Source organism: Mustela lutreola, chromosome 2, assembly GCF_030435805.1.
Source record: "Mustela lutreola isolate mMusLut2 chromosome 2, mMusLut2.pri, whole genome shotgun sequence".
Classification (NCBI taxonomy): domain Eukaryota; kingdom Metazoa; phylum Chordata; class Mammalia; order Carnivora; family Mustelidae; genus Mustela; species Mustela lutreola.
Window position 1 is genome coordinate 28188930 of NC_081291.1, and position 14564 is coordinate 28203493.

Here is a 14564-nt window from a genome sequence, read left to right on the forward strand (position 1 = left end):
TATAGTTTCATTGGTTTTCTACATCGGCCTTTTCCCAGGGCCTTTTACTGGAAAGATTTTGTTTTCTCCACAGCTCTTTGACTTCATTTTAATCATGAATCAAGTATTCACATATGCCTGGCTCTGGGCTTTGTATTTTGTTCCATTAGTCTAGTCCTTGTACTGATACCATACTCTCTTAACTTTTATAGACTTGCAATAAGTTAGTATCAATTAGATTAAGCCCTCCTATACATTTGTCTGCTTTTTTAATAGTCTCTGGCTACATTTCCATAAGCATAAGAATTAACTTGTAAATTTTCACCACCACCACCAAAAAAAAAAAAAAAAAAAAAAAAAAAATCCTATGATAATTTTGATCTCAGTTGTATTGTATTTACCGGTCAATTTGAGGAGAGTTGAGTCTTTATGAAGTTGAGTCATTCCTCTCTCTGTTTACTTAATTCTTCTTTAATGCCTCTTACTACTACTTTGTAGTTTTTTTGTCTAGAAGCTTACATGTCTTTAATTATTCCTAGGCATTTGATTTCTGATGTTAACATAGGTGTCCCCTGCTTTTTGAAAATTCACTTCCACCACTTCACACTTTTACAAAAGACCTACATTGGTACCTGTTTTTACTAACAGAAAAAAAATCTGAATTGGATTTTTGCTTTTATGAGAAAGGAAAAAAAGCGAAAATAGCATTTAGCATGCATTTTGCAGTGAGCACAGCCCTACCGAGCTCCTTCCCTGGCAACTATACTCAGCATCAAGCCGCCGTAGCCATGACCTGTGTCTGTGAGCATCTGTGGTTTATCTCCATTCATTTTGTGCATCCATTAGTAAGATGTATCCTGAAGTATCAGTAAAACCTAAAAGAGGTTATTTTGGGGTCTGAAAATGCTCAAAGAATTTTCCATATCAGTTAATGGTAATTGCGTCTTTGCTTTACACCATTTCAGCTTAGGAAAGGTTTCAAAAGAATGCTCTACTTTGAGATAGTGGTGGGGAAATCTACATAAGCTAACTTCAATTTTTTTTTTTTTCCATTTTCTTACTGTGTGTCCCTTCAGAATCCGTAAGTTGAAGCCCTAAACTTCAACGTGATAGTAATAGGAGGTAGGGCCTCAGGAAGGTAATGAGGGTTAGGGGGGGTCATGAGGGTGGAGGGCCCCCAAGATAGAATTAATGTCCCTATAAAAAGAGTAAGAGGCTCAGACTTGCTGCTCTCTCTTCTCCATGTGAGGATACAGTAAAAAGGCAGCCATCTACAAAGTAGGAAGAAGATTCTCACCAGAATCTGACCATGTTGGCACCTTGATCTTGGACTTCTATCCTCCAGAACTGTGAGAAATAACTTTTTGTTGGTTAAGCCACCCAGTCTATGGGATGGTATACATGGTATACAGCAGCCCGTGCTAAGAGAATGGCTAATAGAGAAATACAAAGCTTACATATATTGATCTTATATTCAGAGGCCTTGCTAAGTTTACTCATTAATTCTAATTGTTCTCAGCAGACTGTTTTGTATTTTCTGTATACATCATACTGTCTACATATAATGACACTTTCATTCCTTTGTTTCCACTCCTTCTATTTTTTTTTTTCCCTCATTCTTGCCCTACTGTACTAGCTAGGACCTTGAGTACATTGTGAAATAGCAGGACTAATAGTAAATATTGTCATCTCATTTATAATCTCAAATAAAGAATGTTGAACGTTTCATCCTTAAGTACAAGTTCCTTCTAGTTTCAGTGTCCTGGAACTTTTATATAAAGTTGGGATATTGAATTTGATCAATACACTTTTCCACATCTACTGAGATGATCCTGTCCTCTATCTTTTATTAGTCTAGTGAAAGACAATGCTCAGTAGTCTAATATGAAACCACATTGCACTGATTACAATGTATTCCCTTCTCATAGATTGTACATTCACACACATACACAATCTGTCTACCTATCGGATAGATTTTAGGACTTTGGTATCTGTATTTCCATGTGCAGTGAGTCTATAGAGTTCCTTTCTATGATGTTCTTGTCAGGTTCATGTGCAAGAAGGCAACTTATACAACAAACTGAGAAGTGGAAGAATATCTTTCTCTTTTTCAATTTTCTGGCAAAATTTGTTCCATCAGTTATATGGATAATAACAGTATTATTCAGATTCTTTCTTTCTTAATTGCATGGTAGAATGCAGCAGTAAAGTTATCGGGGACTGATGTTATCATTGTGAGAGGGTTTTAATTGAAGTTTGATTTCTTTAATAGTTATCCAATTCTTTTTTTGTTTTGTTTAGTTTTTAACTTTGTGTCAGTTTAGGTAAGATGTATTTTTCCTAGAAACTTCAAATTTCACCCCAATTTTCAAATCTGTTGATTTAAAATTATTCATTATATGCTCTTTTCCTTTGAATGGCTGCAGTTTTCAGATAGACCGTTAGCATATTACTGTCAGTTTTTATTTTCTTCCAATAAATGCATACAAGTAATAACTATAAGTAACTAACTTTCTAATCATGTTTAGTTGCATCCATGAGTTTTAGGTTTTCTTCCTTCAGTTCAAAATTATTTCTAATTTCCTTTGATCGCTTTTTCTTTAGAATTCCTTTTGTTTTCATTTATTTTTTAAATTTCTTTTCAGTATTCCAGAATTCATTGTTTATGCACCACACCCAGTGTTCCATGCAATACGTGCCCTCCGTAATACCCACCAGGTGAGCCTGGTCGTGGGTATTATAGAATTCCATTTGGATGACTCAGCTAGTGATGAATTCTCTCAGCCTTGTCAGAAAATGTGTTTGTTTCACTTTCATTCTTAAAAGAATATGTTACCTGGGTATGAAAATCTAGGGTGACAGTCATTTTCTTTCAGTTCTTTAAAGATGTCACTCCTTGGGTGGTATAATCAATTAAGCTTCTGACTCTTGGTTTCGGCTCAGGTTCTGATCTCAGGGTCATAGGATCGAGCCCTAAATCTGCTTGGGACTCTGTCCCGCTTCTTCTGCTTCTCCCCTCAATGCTCTCTCCCTCTCTTGCAAATAAATAAATAGATAAATAAAGATGTCATTCCATGGTCTTGTGATTTTCTGGGGTTTTGTTGTTGTTGCCTTTTGTCTCTTGGTCTATTACTCTTTGGAATGTGAGGTTTCCCCACCCCCACCCCCACTGTTACATCTGAGACTCACCCTTTGCTTTCTGCAGTTGTACCATGATACCCTCACGTGTGGATGCTACACCCCCTGCTCTGGCGTTGGTGTGTTCTTGACTTTTGCCAGTTTTGAAAAATTTACAGCCATTATCTCTTTAAATATAGAGTTCACTGAAACTGTTTTGGAATTGTGAATAAATATTTCTTAGGCATTCTCATTACATTTTATGTTTTCTGACCACTCATACTTTTTCCCACTTTTCCTTCATCTCTTTCTACTACATTCTGAATATTTTCATATGGCTCATCTTTAAGGGTTTAGTAATTCTTTTGCTCCTAAATTCATTCCCTGAGTTACTGTATTTTTCTGCTCTAGAATTTCTGTTTGGTTCTTTTTCACATAATCTCATTTTCTTATAGATTTCAGCTCTTTGTTTTTAAATATCTTTTCTACCTAGAAACCAGTTAAAGATAGTTGTTTTAGTGACTGTATCTGATCATTGAGGTATCCTGTGATTCTAATCTTATTTGTATTGACTTTCTCTGCATATGCTATTGGGTATATATATGCACACATTCATGTGTTGGGTATTTGAAGAAAATAATTTGTAGGAATGATTTAAGATCTTGGGTGTGGTATTTTTTTTTTCTCCCCAGGGATGACTTTTTTCCCTCTTTGGTTCTGCCAGGCATCTCATATGACTATCAATTTGGGATCTTACATTTCCCAAAGTGAAATTTTCTCAATTGCCCACATGATTTGAAATTGGGCTGTGTAGCTGGTAGCAGGCCAGACTTCTATCTGGGTCATTCTTTTTCCAAGGATACCACTTCCCCAGATTTTTGCATTCCCACCCAGGTATGGAGATTTAGAAAGTCCTCTGCCAGTGGAAACCCAGCTTTTATTATTTTTAGTCCCATCTGTCTCTTCAAGACATAGATGCCCTCAGCAGAGAAGCAGCCGTAAAAGGCGGGCTCCTCTCTCTGGATTTCTGGCTGCTTTTGGATCTTGACCTTATAGTCCCTTACTGCCTTGTTACCTCTAGCTGATGTTTGTGTGTATTCTGTAAAATTCTTCCTAGTTGAACACAGTGGGATATTTAATTCGAATTATTTGGTCTGTTAGTAATAGTAGCAGAAGTCATTCTTTTTCTTTTCTCTTTTGGTGGTCTGAAAATATCCTGCCCTACAGGTTTTATTCTTTAATTATTATTTAAACTAATTTACCCTAACCTGAACATTTCCATAATTTATCATCTTTAAAATATAATGGAAATTATAGGGAAAATTATGAATCTACGTATTGGCACAACTAATGGACATTCATAGTCTCCATTGCTCACCATTCATGATAAATTGGAGGTAGTAGAACATACTGAAATGTCTTTTGTATCCTCAGAGAAGTATTAAATCTAGAAGGAGCACAATTTAGAGCTGGTTTGGTAGTGTTATATCCTAGCTGTTACTCTGTGTTATTCTCATAAAAACCCGAGGATATAATTAAAATGTTTTCCACCATAGTAATTCAGAGAGAGGAAAAATGAGGCACAAAAGAGTGACGTGTCCAAGTCCACAGAGTAAATTTCGTGAGAGTGTTCATAGGGAGTTTGCTTAAATTATTTAAGACTTTTCCACTGAGAGTAAAAAACAAAGTGGCAGACAATCCAGACATTATTCTTAGGAGTCTGAAAATGATCTTTTAATCCTTTGATTTGGTGATGAATATGCCTTGTACTTAGGACAAGTGATTAAAAATATATATTTTTTTCTTTTTTAGTTGGGTAGGGTTGGGCATAATTTTTACAGAACCATGAAGTTTACCTTACCAGTCCTTTCTTTTCAAAGCACATTCTAGAAAGTTCTGTTTAAAACTCCAGACAGTCATTTTCTTTAGAAGAGGTATTATCTGCCAACTGACATTCTCTTCATTCCGGATTATTTACATGAGGCTCTAGTAGGGGAAACCAAATTTGCCCTGTGACATGGTTGCAAAGTGGTAATAGTGAGCCAAAATAGTGAGGTCAGTGAATTGGGGTCTGGGAAGGGCATGGAATGGGTGGCAGGTATCCAGCTCCTAAATGAGCTGGCCACGCTCTCTTTCTCTGCCTCTGCATGGCTCCTATCCTCTCCAAAGAGTGTGTTCTATCTCATGTACCCTTAAAGGAGGGAAGAGGAAGAAGAGGGGCACATGACATAGAATTGAGCTGGAGATCTAATTTCACTAACACTACTGAGACAAGTGGCCCCAGTGAGATATTTCAATTCTCCGAATGTTCTTTCTTTGGATCCTCTCCCCTCTTTCCTCCATTTTTTTTTGGATTTTACTTTAATAAACAAGACACAGTTTCCATTGCTCACCACTCATGATAAATTAGAAGGAGCAGACCATCGTGCAGTGTCTTTTGGATCACCGGAAAAATATTAACACCAAAAGGAGTACAGTTTAGAACTGCTTTTTCTAGTGTGTCCTGATTGGTTGAGCACCCAACTTGATTGACACCCCTGGAATTTCAAAACAATGGAGGATTGCTTATGTAGGAAGTGGCTTAGGGACATGTTGGGCATAGAATGAATAGAGTGAATTATACAAATGTTATTTCAAAATGATAGGTCAAATATTACTAATATGAATTTTATTCTTTCCTTCATATTATCCTCCACCGACCTCTAAAAGAGTCCTTTTGCCGTATTCTATATTCCTTTCTGGAAGAGACAAGGATAAAGTGAGAAAAAGGAACACCACACAGAGTGAAGAGAAGCAAGTAGAGAGATGGCTAAAAGTCTTGGGAGTGGGGAAAAATCTTGGAAAAGTTTCTGCAAGATTGTGAAGATTGATGTATGATATCCATTTCTGGGGATGAGATGGGGATTAGGATCCCAAGGATGGAAATGATGATAGACTTTTTGCATCATCATTTTACAAGATGCAACTGAAAGTTATTTTTGGCACTTGGATTACTCTTTTCTGAAAGGAACTCTGTGCTGAGGTTTCACGTCAGTCAGAGTTTCATACGGGTTAACACACTAGTCATTTTTCCTGTCACTTGAAGTAAATCTCAATAGGATTCTGTAGATTGTTTAGTCATCAGTGACCTATGGAAATCCTTTGCCTCAACTACTGGATATATATAGAGAAAGTTAGAGCTTGGTAAAATATTTTTAAAAATAAACTAAGACCTAACTTCAGCTCTAAATTTTTATAAAGGGAAGTTTTTCAAGTATAACTAGACAGTCATCCTTTTGGGTCGTGGTAAAATAAATCATTTAATAGGACATTAGATTTGATTATTTCTAAAGCTGACATAATTCTATGGTTTCTTGTTCCCAATTTAGATCATAGGGACTTGATTTATTAACATATTAATCTAATAAATAGAGTCTAATTCCTCACTACAGAAATCTGGTTCTATAAAGGTAGACAGAATATTCTACACAGAATAAAAGGAGAGGCAGCACCGTGCCTTAGAAACATGAACTTCAGAGAAAGGGAAAAGCAAACTAAAATCTCCTTTCCAGCTGTGTTTAAACTGATGGATTTTTTTTTTTTAAGAGCTTTGAATATATTAAAGACTAAAGCGTCATTAGGCAAAAGAATCTTCTCTTGTACTTCCATGCTAAATGAAAGTTTTTATTATATCAGTTTGGTGATGAGTGCTAGCAAACACTTTCCTTGGTACTGAGGATACCTCTGCATGGGATCGCCTTGTGGGTTTAGGATTGAACTGCCCAAGGAGCTGAAGTTAAAACCCTCCTTTCCCCTGAGAAAACATGAGAGTACTATGATCTTCTCCCTCAGCCTTTCTCATCAGAGGCTGCTCTGCTGAGAGAAGACCCTTTCTGTGAAGGAGAAGAGTTTTTCCAAGCAGGTGGGGTGTTTTAAGAGGTACAATTCAGTGACCAGAACATGTGCTAAATAAGCAAAGCTGTCCTTTCACATCTACCTCGACTGTCCATGATTATGATATAAGTGTGGTCCAGTGGCTGGAATTATGGTGATTTTTCAAAAATGCCGGTGTCAAAATTCTGCCTCGACAGTATCTCTGTAACTACTAATAATGCTGTTTTGGGCTGACTCAGTTGCTTTGAAATTGCACGGGCTCTATTATGAGTAAATGAGAGGCAACCAATTATCTATAAAATAAAGGCATGCACAGAGGGGAGTTTGATGAATTACAGATGAGCTCTGCTGACACAACAGGGTGTGGAAACCTGCCCCACTCTGACTTTCTATCCCAGTTACAGGCCATGCTTGCATACTTTACAAACAACTTAGCCCACTCCATTCTACCAGGGAGCAGGAGAGGGGACAGGGAGGTAGTAAAACCTCCCCTCACTAGGACACAAGTCATTGGTTTAAAATTAAGTAGGAAACTCAACATGGGTGTGTGGAGGCAGCAACCCCAAGTGTTAAATATGCACACGAAGAATTACTATGCTTCAGGAAAGATGCTCACATAAGGGATACAGATGCAGCGTCTTCTGATGGGATTCAGAGCAGAGACTAAAAGAGCCATCGCAAAACTGCTTTCTAGAGCTCAGCCCAGCTTGTGTAGAGTCAAGGCATAAATTCACTGAAGCAGAAGGCAGATGTTGAATTCCTGGAACCAAAGGATTTCCACCTCATCAGGGGTCTGTACAGTGGAGGGAGCATCATTCAACAACCCTTAGACTGTGGCTCTGCCTATGCCTGGCGAAGGCAATGCCTGTTTTTCACTATTGCTTAAGAAACTGCAATCCAAAGTCATGTTCTACCCAAGAAAGGATACAGGAAGTAGTCAGAGTACCAAAACATCCCGCAGGGTTACGTGGGAAGATCAAGAGAATTCTATACAACTAAGCAGGTGTTGATGCCCTGGTGGCTTCAAGAGGCTGAAAAACAGTGCATAGGTTTGGGATGTTTATCTCTGTGGTCCTCTGGCAGTCCTATGCTGAGGATTAATGTGGATTTATACATGAAGAAGATACAGAACAGCGGTTTCTGCTTACTGAAAGGTTGCTAGGTATTTCCACACTGAACATTCAGCAGAGAGCAGGGTTTTTTGTCTATTATAGGCCATTTCCCATATTGGGCGTCTCTGGGTATAGGTCTCCACATTCTTTAACACACTGGTTTTTAAGGTAGGCTAATGGCACAGTGTAGAGGCCAAGCCCTGTGAGTTGACCTCCCAGGAGAAGCAGTGATTTCAAACCGATCCAATCAGTCTAGATGAGGGACCTAAGGTGGGGCTTTCTGCCTGGTGTCCTCTAGCCAGATACACAAGACTGACCTCTTACCCCTGGGGAAGCCAACTGTGGTTCCCTTGGGTGACTTATCTTCTCCACATTCCTGGTAAGAGGCTTAGGGAGCACTGGCTTAGGGGGTAACCACAGGCCAGGAGCCTGCTTGCTCTGGGTTTGAATTCTGATGGCCACTGCTGTTTTCCAAAGATGAGAATCATTTGTTTAAGATAATTTTAGATGACCTTCATTAAACCTTGCTTAATTTACTTTCAATACTTTTAAATAGGTCACATAGAGAGTCTCAGTCTGGTGCAGGACTCGAATGCCTCTGTAACGGTGGCTAGCCTCTCTTTTTAACAAAGAGAGAATGAATCTCAGCCCCAGCTGGTGTAGGCAAGCGACGACACCACGCTGGAATTCATCAGCGTTGTTTTTCATTTTGTCTTCGTTTGTATGCTTGACTTCTAATACAAGTAATACTCATTTTTCATTGAGGTTAGGGTTATGAAGTTTAAAAGTGAATCAGGTGAATAAGGAGCACAGAATACCCTGGTGGGAAACAAAGATTAAAAAAAAAAAAAAAAAAAAAAAAAGCCTGAGGAGATGGGAATCAGAGGATTTGGGAAACACTGTATTTGCCCAAGGTCATATTACTTGGGCACATGGTCACAGGATGTAATAAAGAGGACAGGCAGCCGAGGGAGGCATTAGGCTGGTCTTGGAACAACTTACAAGGAGGGCAAAGTCAATTGGTGCAAATTCAGCCCCGTTTGGGTTCCCGCTGCCCCGCTGTGGTGCGGTTGGGGAGCCGGATGCAGGAGTAGGTGGCGTGAACCTGGCTGGCAGGGGAAGTGCAGCAGGGAAGAGAGGGGAAGTGCTTCAAGGTGGAATCAGGCAGGCAACCAGAGCAGATGACGAGGCCAAAGAGAACATTCAAAGGGCGCGAGGGCAGTTGGGAGAGAGAGGCAGAGCTGGCTGGGCAGTGGAGCTCTTTCAACCAAGATGGGCTGTACAGACACTAAGAGAATAGTCTTTGGGAGGTAACTGGGTTCTGTCTCTGCTCTGTCCCTTGCAACTATTTGCCTCCAAAAAACACTTAGCATCACTGAGTGCTGGTTTTCCCATCCTCTGCAAGATGGGGTCGGAGAACCCGTGTCTTCTCAATTCGGTAATGCCGGCTCCTGTTACGGAGTCTGGTGCTGCAGCCTAGCATCTCTGCCCTCGCGTACGCTGCAAATCATACAGTCCTGCTGAGTGAGCGACAGCGGCAGCTCGACACTGCCTCTGCCTGAGACTGACTCGCTGCTGAGGGTGTAAATGGGGAGACACTGGAGAGACCAAGTTTATCTGAAATTTAAATAAACAATGAATAATTCTTCAGGTCTAGGTATATTCAAATATTGTATGACAGCCCTATATTTATTTACTTAGATTTTATTTATTAGAGAGAGAGAACACAAGTGGGGTTAGGGGCAGAGGGAGAAGCAGGTTCTCACTGTGCAGGGAGCCTGATGTGGGGTCCAATCCCAGGACTCTGGGATCATGACCTGAGCCAAAGGCAGGTGCTTAACTGACTGAGCCACCCAGGCGCCCCAGGACAGCTGTATTTATTTGATGAAATTTTAGAAGTACTGTAAACCCCTAACACTGTATAAATATTTTGTGTGGATGAATTTTGAAAAGGAAGGAGAGAGAATTGTCAAAAAACCAGGAGGACCAACTTAATGATCATGTTTCCAGGAATGAATGTCCCTTTTCCCCTTTGTCTCTAAAGGGAAGTATATATAGTCCCCTTTAAAGATTTATTGATTGATTTTTAGAGAGGGGCAGGGAAAGGGGCTGAGAGAGAGGGACAGAGAGTCCCAAACAAACTCCTCCCTGAGCACAGAGCCCCACACAGGGCTGACCTGAGATAGGACCTGAGCCGAAACCAAGGTTCAGACACTTAACTGACTGTACTACCCAGGCACCCCTACAGTAGTCCCTTTATCCTACAGGAAATGAGGATGATCTTGGTGAAATCCTAGAACCCTGTGTTTAAGTCCCTAGCCTCCGAGGTACTAGCTGTGCGATCTGGCAACCCACGTCATGCCTCCTTTTCTCCATTCCCACATCTGATTGCTGAGAACATTGACGGTGATTCATTTGGTCTATAACCAAAGACCTGTAAAAACAGGTCTTAATGTTAATAGTCTGAAGGAGCAGGAGGCTGGCTGAGGACAAAGCAAAAGCTGGGGGGGTAATATTCAATTGGCATTTCAAGTCTAAAAACCCACAGGCACTATGGCAACAGTTTGTACAGAAAGTTAGGATGACTGTCTTTCTGGCAAGATTTACAAGGCAGGTTGATTCACCTGGAAGACAGGGGATTTGGGGCCTCAAGGCAGGACAGAAGCAAAAACTGAGAAAGCAAAGCATACAGGAAACTTGGGTACTAAGTTTAAATCCTCTTAAAACATCTAGAAAATGCATCCTAACGCAGAATCCTATATTTCAGCAAGCCTCGGGAAAAGCCTAGAGCTTTCTCGCCTCTATCTGAAAGTACCCATTATGTAAGAAACCCAGGAGGGGAGGGGGCCAAGGAGCCTTGTAAGTTGAGTCTGAAGAACAGTGATTCCATTTGAATGGGACATTCCAATAGGAAACACCGGGCTTTCGTGAGAGGAATAGAAAGGGGTCTGAGGCTATGTCTATGGGTCTTTGTTCTTAGGCAGACTAGCTTGATCCAGAGCAAGTAAGGAGGGAGGGAGTAAGGAAGAAATGAGAAGGTGAACAGTGAAAAAGGTTCAGAATAAATGATCAAAGACAGCTTCTGCTAGCACTACACTGCAGCCCTTCAGGCAACTGGATACAGAACTGACAAATCAATGACATCCGCCGATTTCATTCTCCAGCGAAATAAGCATTCTAGAATGCAAGTGCCTGGATGCTATGACATCCTTAAACAATAATGGGTGAAAGGCCCCTGATAGTGGGTCTTTAAGTAACTAGAATACTTTAAAAAGGAGGGTGGGGAGAAAATGCCCAAGAAATGCGTGTATATTAAAAACTGTCTAAAAAAGACGTCTATTTCAAAGTGAAAACAGAATACTATGAAGGTGTTTCCTACCTAAAAATCCTGATCACTAAGTAGTGGATACAATTTTATATAATTCAATTGCTACCAATATTCACCAATTGTGTTTTTAATTTGTGTCTGATCTACTTTAGCAGCTTATAATGTAAACACAAGACTGCATGAAGCAGCCTATTTCAAAAAGAAACTATTCAGGGGAAAAGTGCTTTATCCAAGGTCCATGGAAGGAGGTTTATTAACAGGGCTGCCAGATAAAATGCAGGCTACATGGTACTTTTTAGCCTAGGGATGCCCCTATATTTTGTGGCAACCCCATTTATTAGTATATTTCAGAAGATCCATGAGGCCCTGGACAATGCATAAAAATTTGGTGTATATACATATTTTGAAGAAGGTGCCTGGCTATAGCCTTCTACCAGAATCTTAAATCTGTGATCTCCCAACAGTTAAACATTCAGTAATGCAAAGAAATAATTCTATCATGTCTGATCTTTCCCTGTGACCTTGAGCTTCCCAGCAGCCAAAACTAAAGGGGAACATAAAACCAGGGTGTCTGGGTGGCTCAGTCTGTTGAGCATCTAACTCTTGATTTTGGCTCAGGTCACAATCCCAGGGTGGTGAGATCGCGCCTTGTGTCAGGCTCAGTTGCAGAGTCTGCTTGAGATTCTCTCTGCCCCTCCCCTCTCTTCTCTAAAGTAAATAAATAAATCTTAAAAAAAAAAAAAAAAAAAAAAAAAAAGACCATTTAGCTGAGAACAAGAGATCCAAGTGGAAGAAAGTTCTGGTCAGGAGGTTGTGAGCTGGCTTACAGCACTGTGAAGCCTAAGGAGGGAGTCTGAGATGTGAGCTCTTGAAGGGTTTGGGCTTTTATTTTTTTTTTAAATTTTTATTTTTTTAAAATATTTTTATTTATTTATTTGATAGAGAGAGACCACAAGTAGGCAGAGAGGCAGGCAGAGAGAGAGAAAGAGGAGGAAGCAGGCTCCCTGCTGAGCAGAGAGCCCGACTCGGGACTCGATCCCAGGACCCCGGGATCATGGCCAGAGCCGAAGGCAGAGGCTTAACCCACTGAGCCACCCAGGTGCCCCAGGTTTGGGCTTTTTAAATGATCAGGTTCGCAAACTCTTTTGGCCTGCTTGGTGAGGTTGGTTTGGAGAAGGGCAGGACAGTGACTGGAGGTAGACTGGAAGGAAGGCAGCAGACAGGAGAGTCCCCCATAGGAGGTGGCATGCAGGCAAGGAGGCAAAGGAAACCCAGAGGTAGGAATCCATGCCTCGAGGGTCAGGGTTTTCTCCACTCTGGCTTTCATGTCTTTGAACCCCCCTGCGCCTGCTTGTCTGTACCCATCCTGGGCAGGGAGCCTCTTTCTGGGGCCCCATGGAGGGTGTGAGTGATGAAATGCCCAGTGTTTACCTGCACAGTCACTGAAAGTAGGCCCGCAGGGTTGCGGCTTCTGCTGCCATTTCCTCCTCGGACCTCCACAAGGTTGGGGCGTCCTCCTCTTCCTTGTCATGTTTCTGGAGCTTTGGAGGAAACAATGGAATCAGCTCATGAATGGGTCCTTGGGAACTCAGAACAAGTGTTGTCGGCTGAACACAATTTGCAAATCAGAGGCTGGAAGGTTGTGTATCTTTTTATTGCATTAGTTGTCCACATTTGAAAATAGGCAAGTGTCGTGTAAGAATCCTCATTTCCAGCTTTTGTGATCAAATAACCAGATTAGGCTAGCCTGGGGTCCCTTCCATGCCTTCTCTTATCTGCAGAGGTGGCGAGTGGGGGTCACAGAGGGGAGCACCCTCCCATGTTCCAGAACCCCCACCACTCTCTAGTCTTAGGCTCAGCTGGCATCGCTCATTTATTTTACTCACCGACACTGAAGGCAAGGAGTTGGCCCCCTCCCCATGACCATTCCCCTAAGCTGGCATGCAGTTTACCTACTAGATAGACATTTTGTTCAGTGAACCAAAATAGCCCAAGCAAATCATAATAATATTATAGGAGCCACGAGTACTGAGTGAGAAATAAGAGCATATTCATTAAAAGAGCCTTAAGGAGGCAAAGAGTTTAAAAAAAAAATAGAAAGAAAACATCAAAAAATTAACAATTGATCTAACTCAATTAAATGATTTTTTAAGACGCCTTGTAGATGTCTCAGATTTACAGAGAAAGTAAATAAAATTTCAATTCTATCAGAGAGAAAATGTTCTCAGAACTTTTCATTGGAAGAGCTCAATTTCTCCCCTTCATCTCCTATTGCAATTGAGTTTTATTAACTAGATTTGTTATTCCTGTGTGGGGCTTTATCCGTTGTAAAATGCTAAAGGTATAAATTCCTCGGATGCACGGTTAGTATTTTGTAAGTCATTTGAAGAGATTGAGGTAAATGATTTAACAGCACAATGATGGCTGGTATTTATGATATGAACGGGTAGTTTCTTTGATGTGTATCATTTCATTTAATCTGTACCATCATCTATACATAAGGCAGGGACTACTTAGCTCCATACTGCCAAGGAAGAAATGGAGATCCGGGGAAGTTCCTTCGCTTGTTGAACTTCTCACCCAGCTAGGCAGTGACAGAGTTGTTCACAATAATTTTTTGCCATTTTCTCTATCCCAGAGGAACTGCCAGGCCACGGAAGAGTGGCTAGCTCCGCCTGCCAGGTGCATACCCCCACAAAAGGCAGATCCTTTGAAAAGTATCTTGCTGCCTCAGCAAAAAGTCTCTCCACTGCCATAATGGAATTTCCTGTCTCAGGCCCAAATCACTGTAAATCTAACGCAGAGACACCCCATACCCACTCTCCCCCACCCTGAACCATGTGGCCCCTTGCAGCAGATAGGGAAATTTCCCCCGTAGTTCAGAACAAACTTTGCTGCACAAGGCAAAACAGTGAAGGAATGATAGCCCAGCTCTCCAGCTGAGCTGTATTTCCACTTGGGGTAAGTTTGAGCGGAAATGAAGTTCATTAGCATATGACTGGGCCACAAGTATGTTGATGAGGGTCATGGATCTTCCGTTCAGAATATGGCTGCCAGCACTCTAGTTTTACATTTTGCCACATAGATTTAATTCTCCTTAGTGGAAGAAAACCACATTAAGAAGTCATTTCCTTTCTTGCGGAGGCAGATATGAC

At 40.8% G+C, this 14564-nt stretch overlaps 1 protein-coding gene and 1 long non-coding RNA gene across 14 annotated transcripts in view; one reads left to right on the forward strand and one right to left on the reverse strand.

Moving 5' to 3' along the window:
- LOC131824083 (uncharacterized) overlaps positions 1-14564 on the forward strand; it is a 181812-nt gene that overhangs the window by 141476 nt on the left and 25772 nt on the right. The gene's annotated exons all lie outside the window — the stretch shown is intronic.
- Positions 1-14564, reverse strand: part of FHIT (fragile histidine triad diadenosine triphosphatase) — a 1430768-nt gene that overhangs the window by 12312 nt on the left and 1403892 nt on the right. For 12 of the 13 annotated variants that reach the window (XM_059161363.1, XM_059161366.1, XM_059161367.1 and 9 more), the window contains one exon: positions 12841-12950. The exons of the other annotated variant lie outside the window; for it this stretch is intronic. In XM_059161363.1, the coding sequence (XP_059017346.1) occupies positions 12849-12950 (102 nt within the window). In that variant the 3' untranslated portion in view covers positions 12841-12848. The remainder of the gene's footprint in view (positions 1-12840; positions 12951-14564) is intronic. 13 annotated transcript variants of the gene reach the window in all.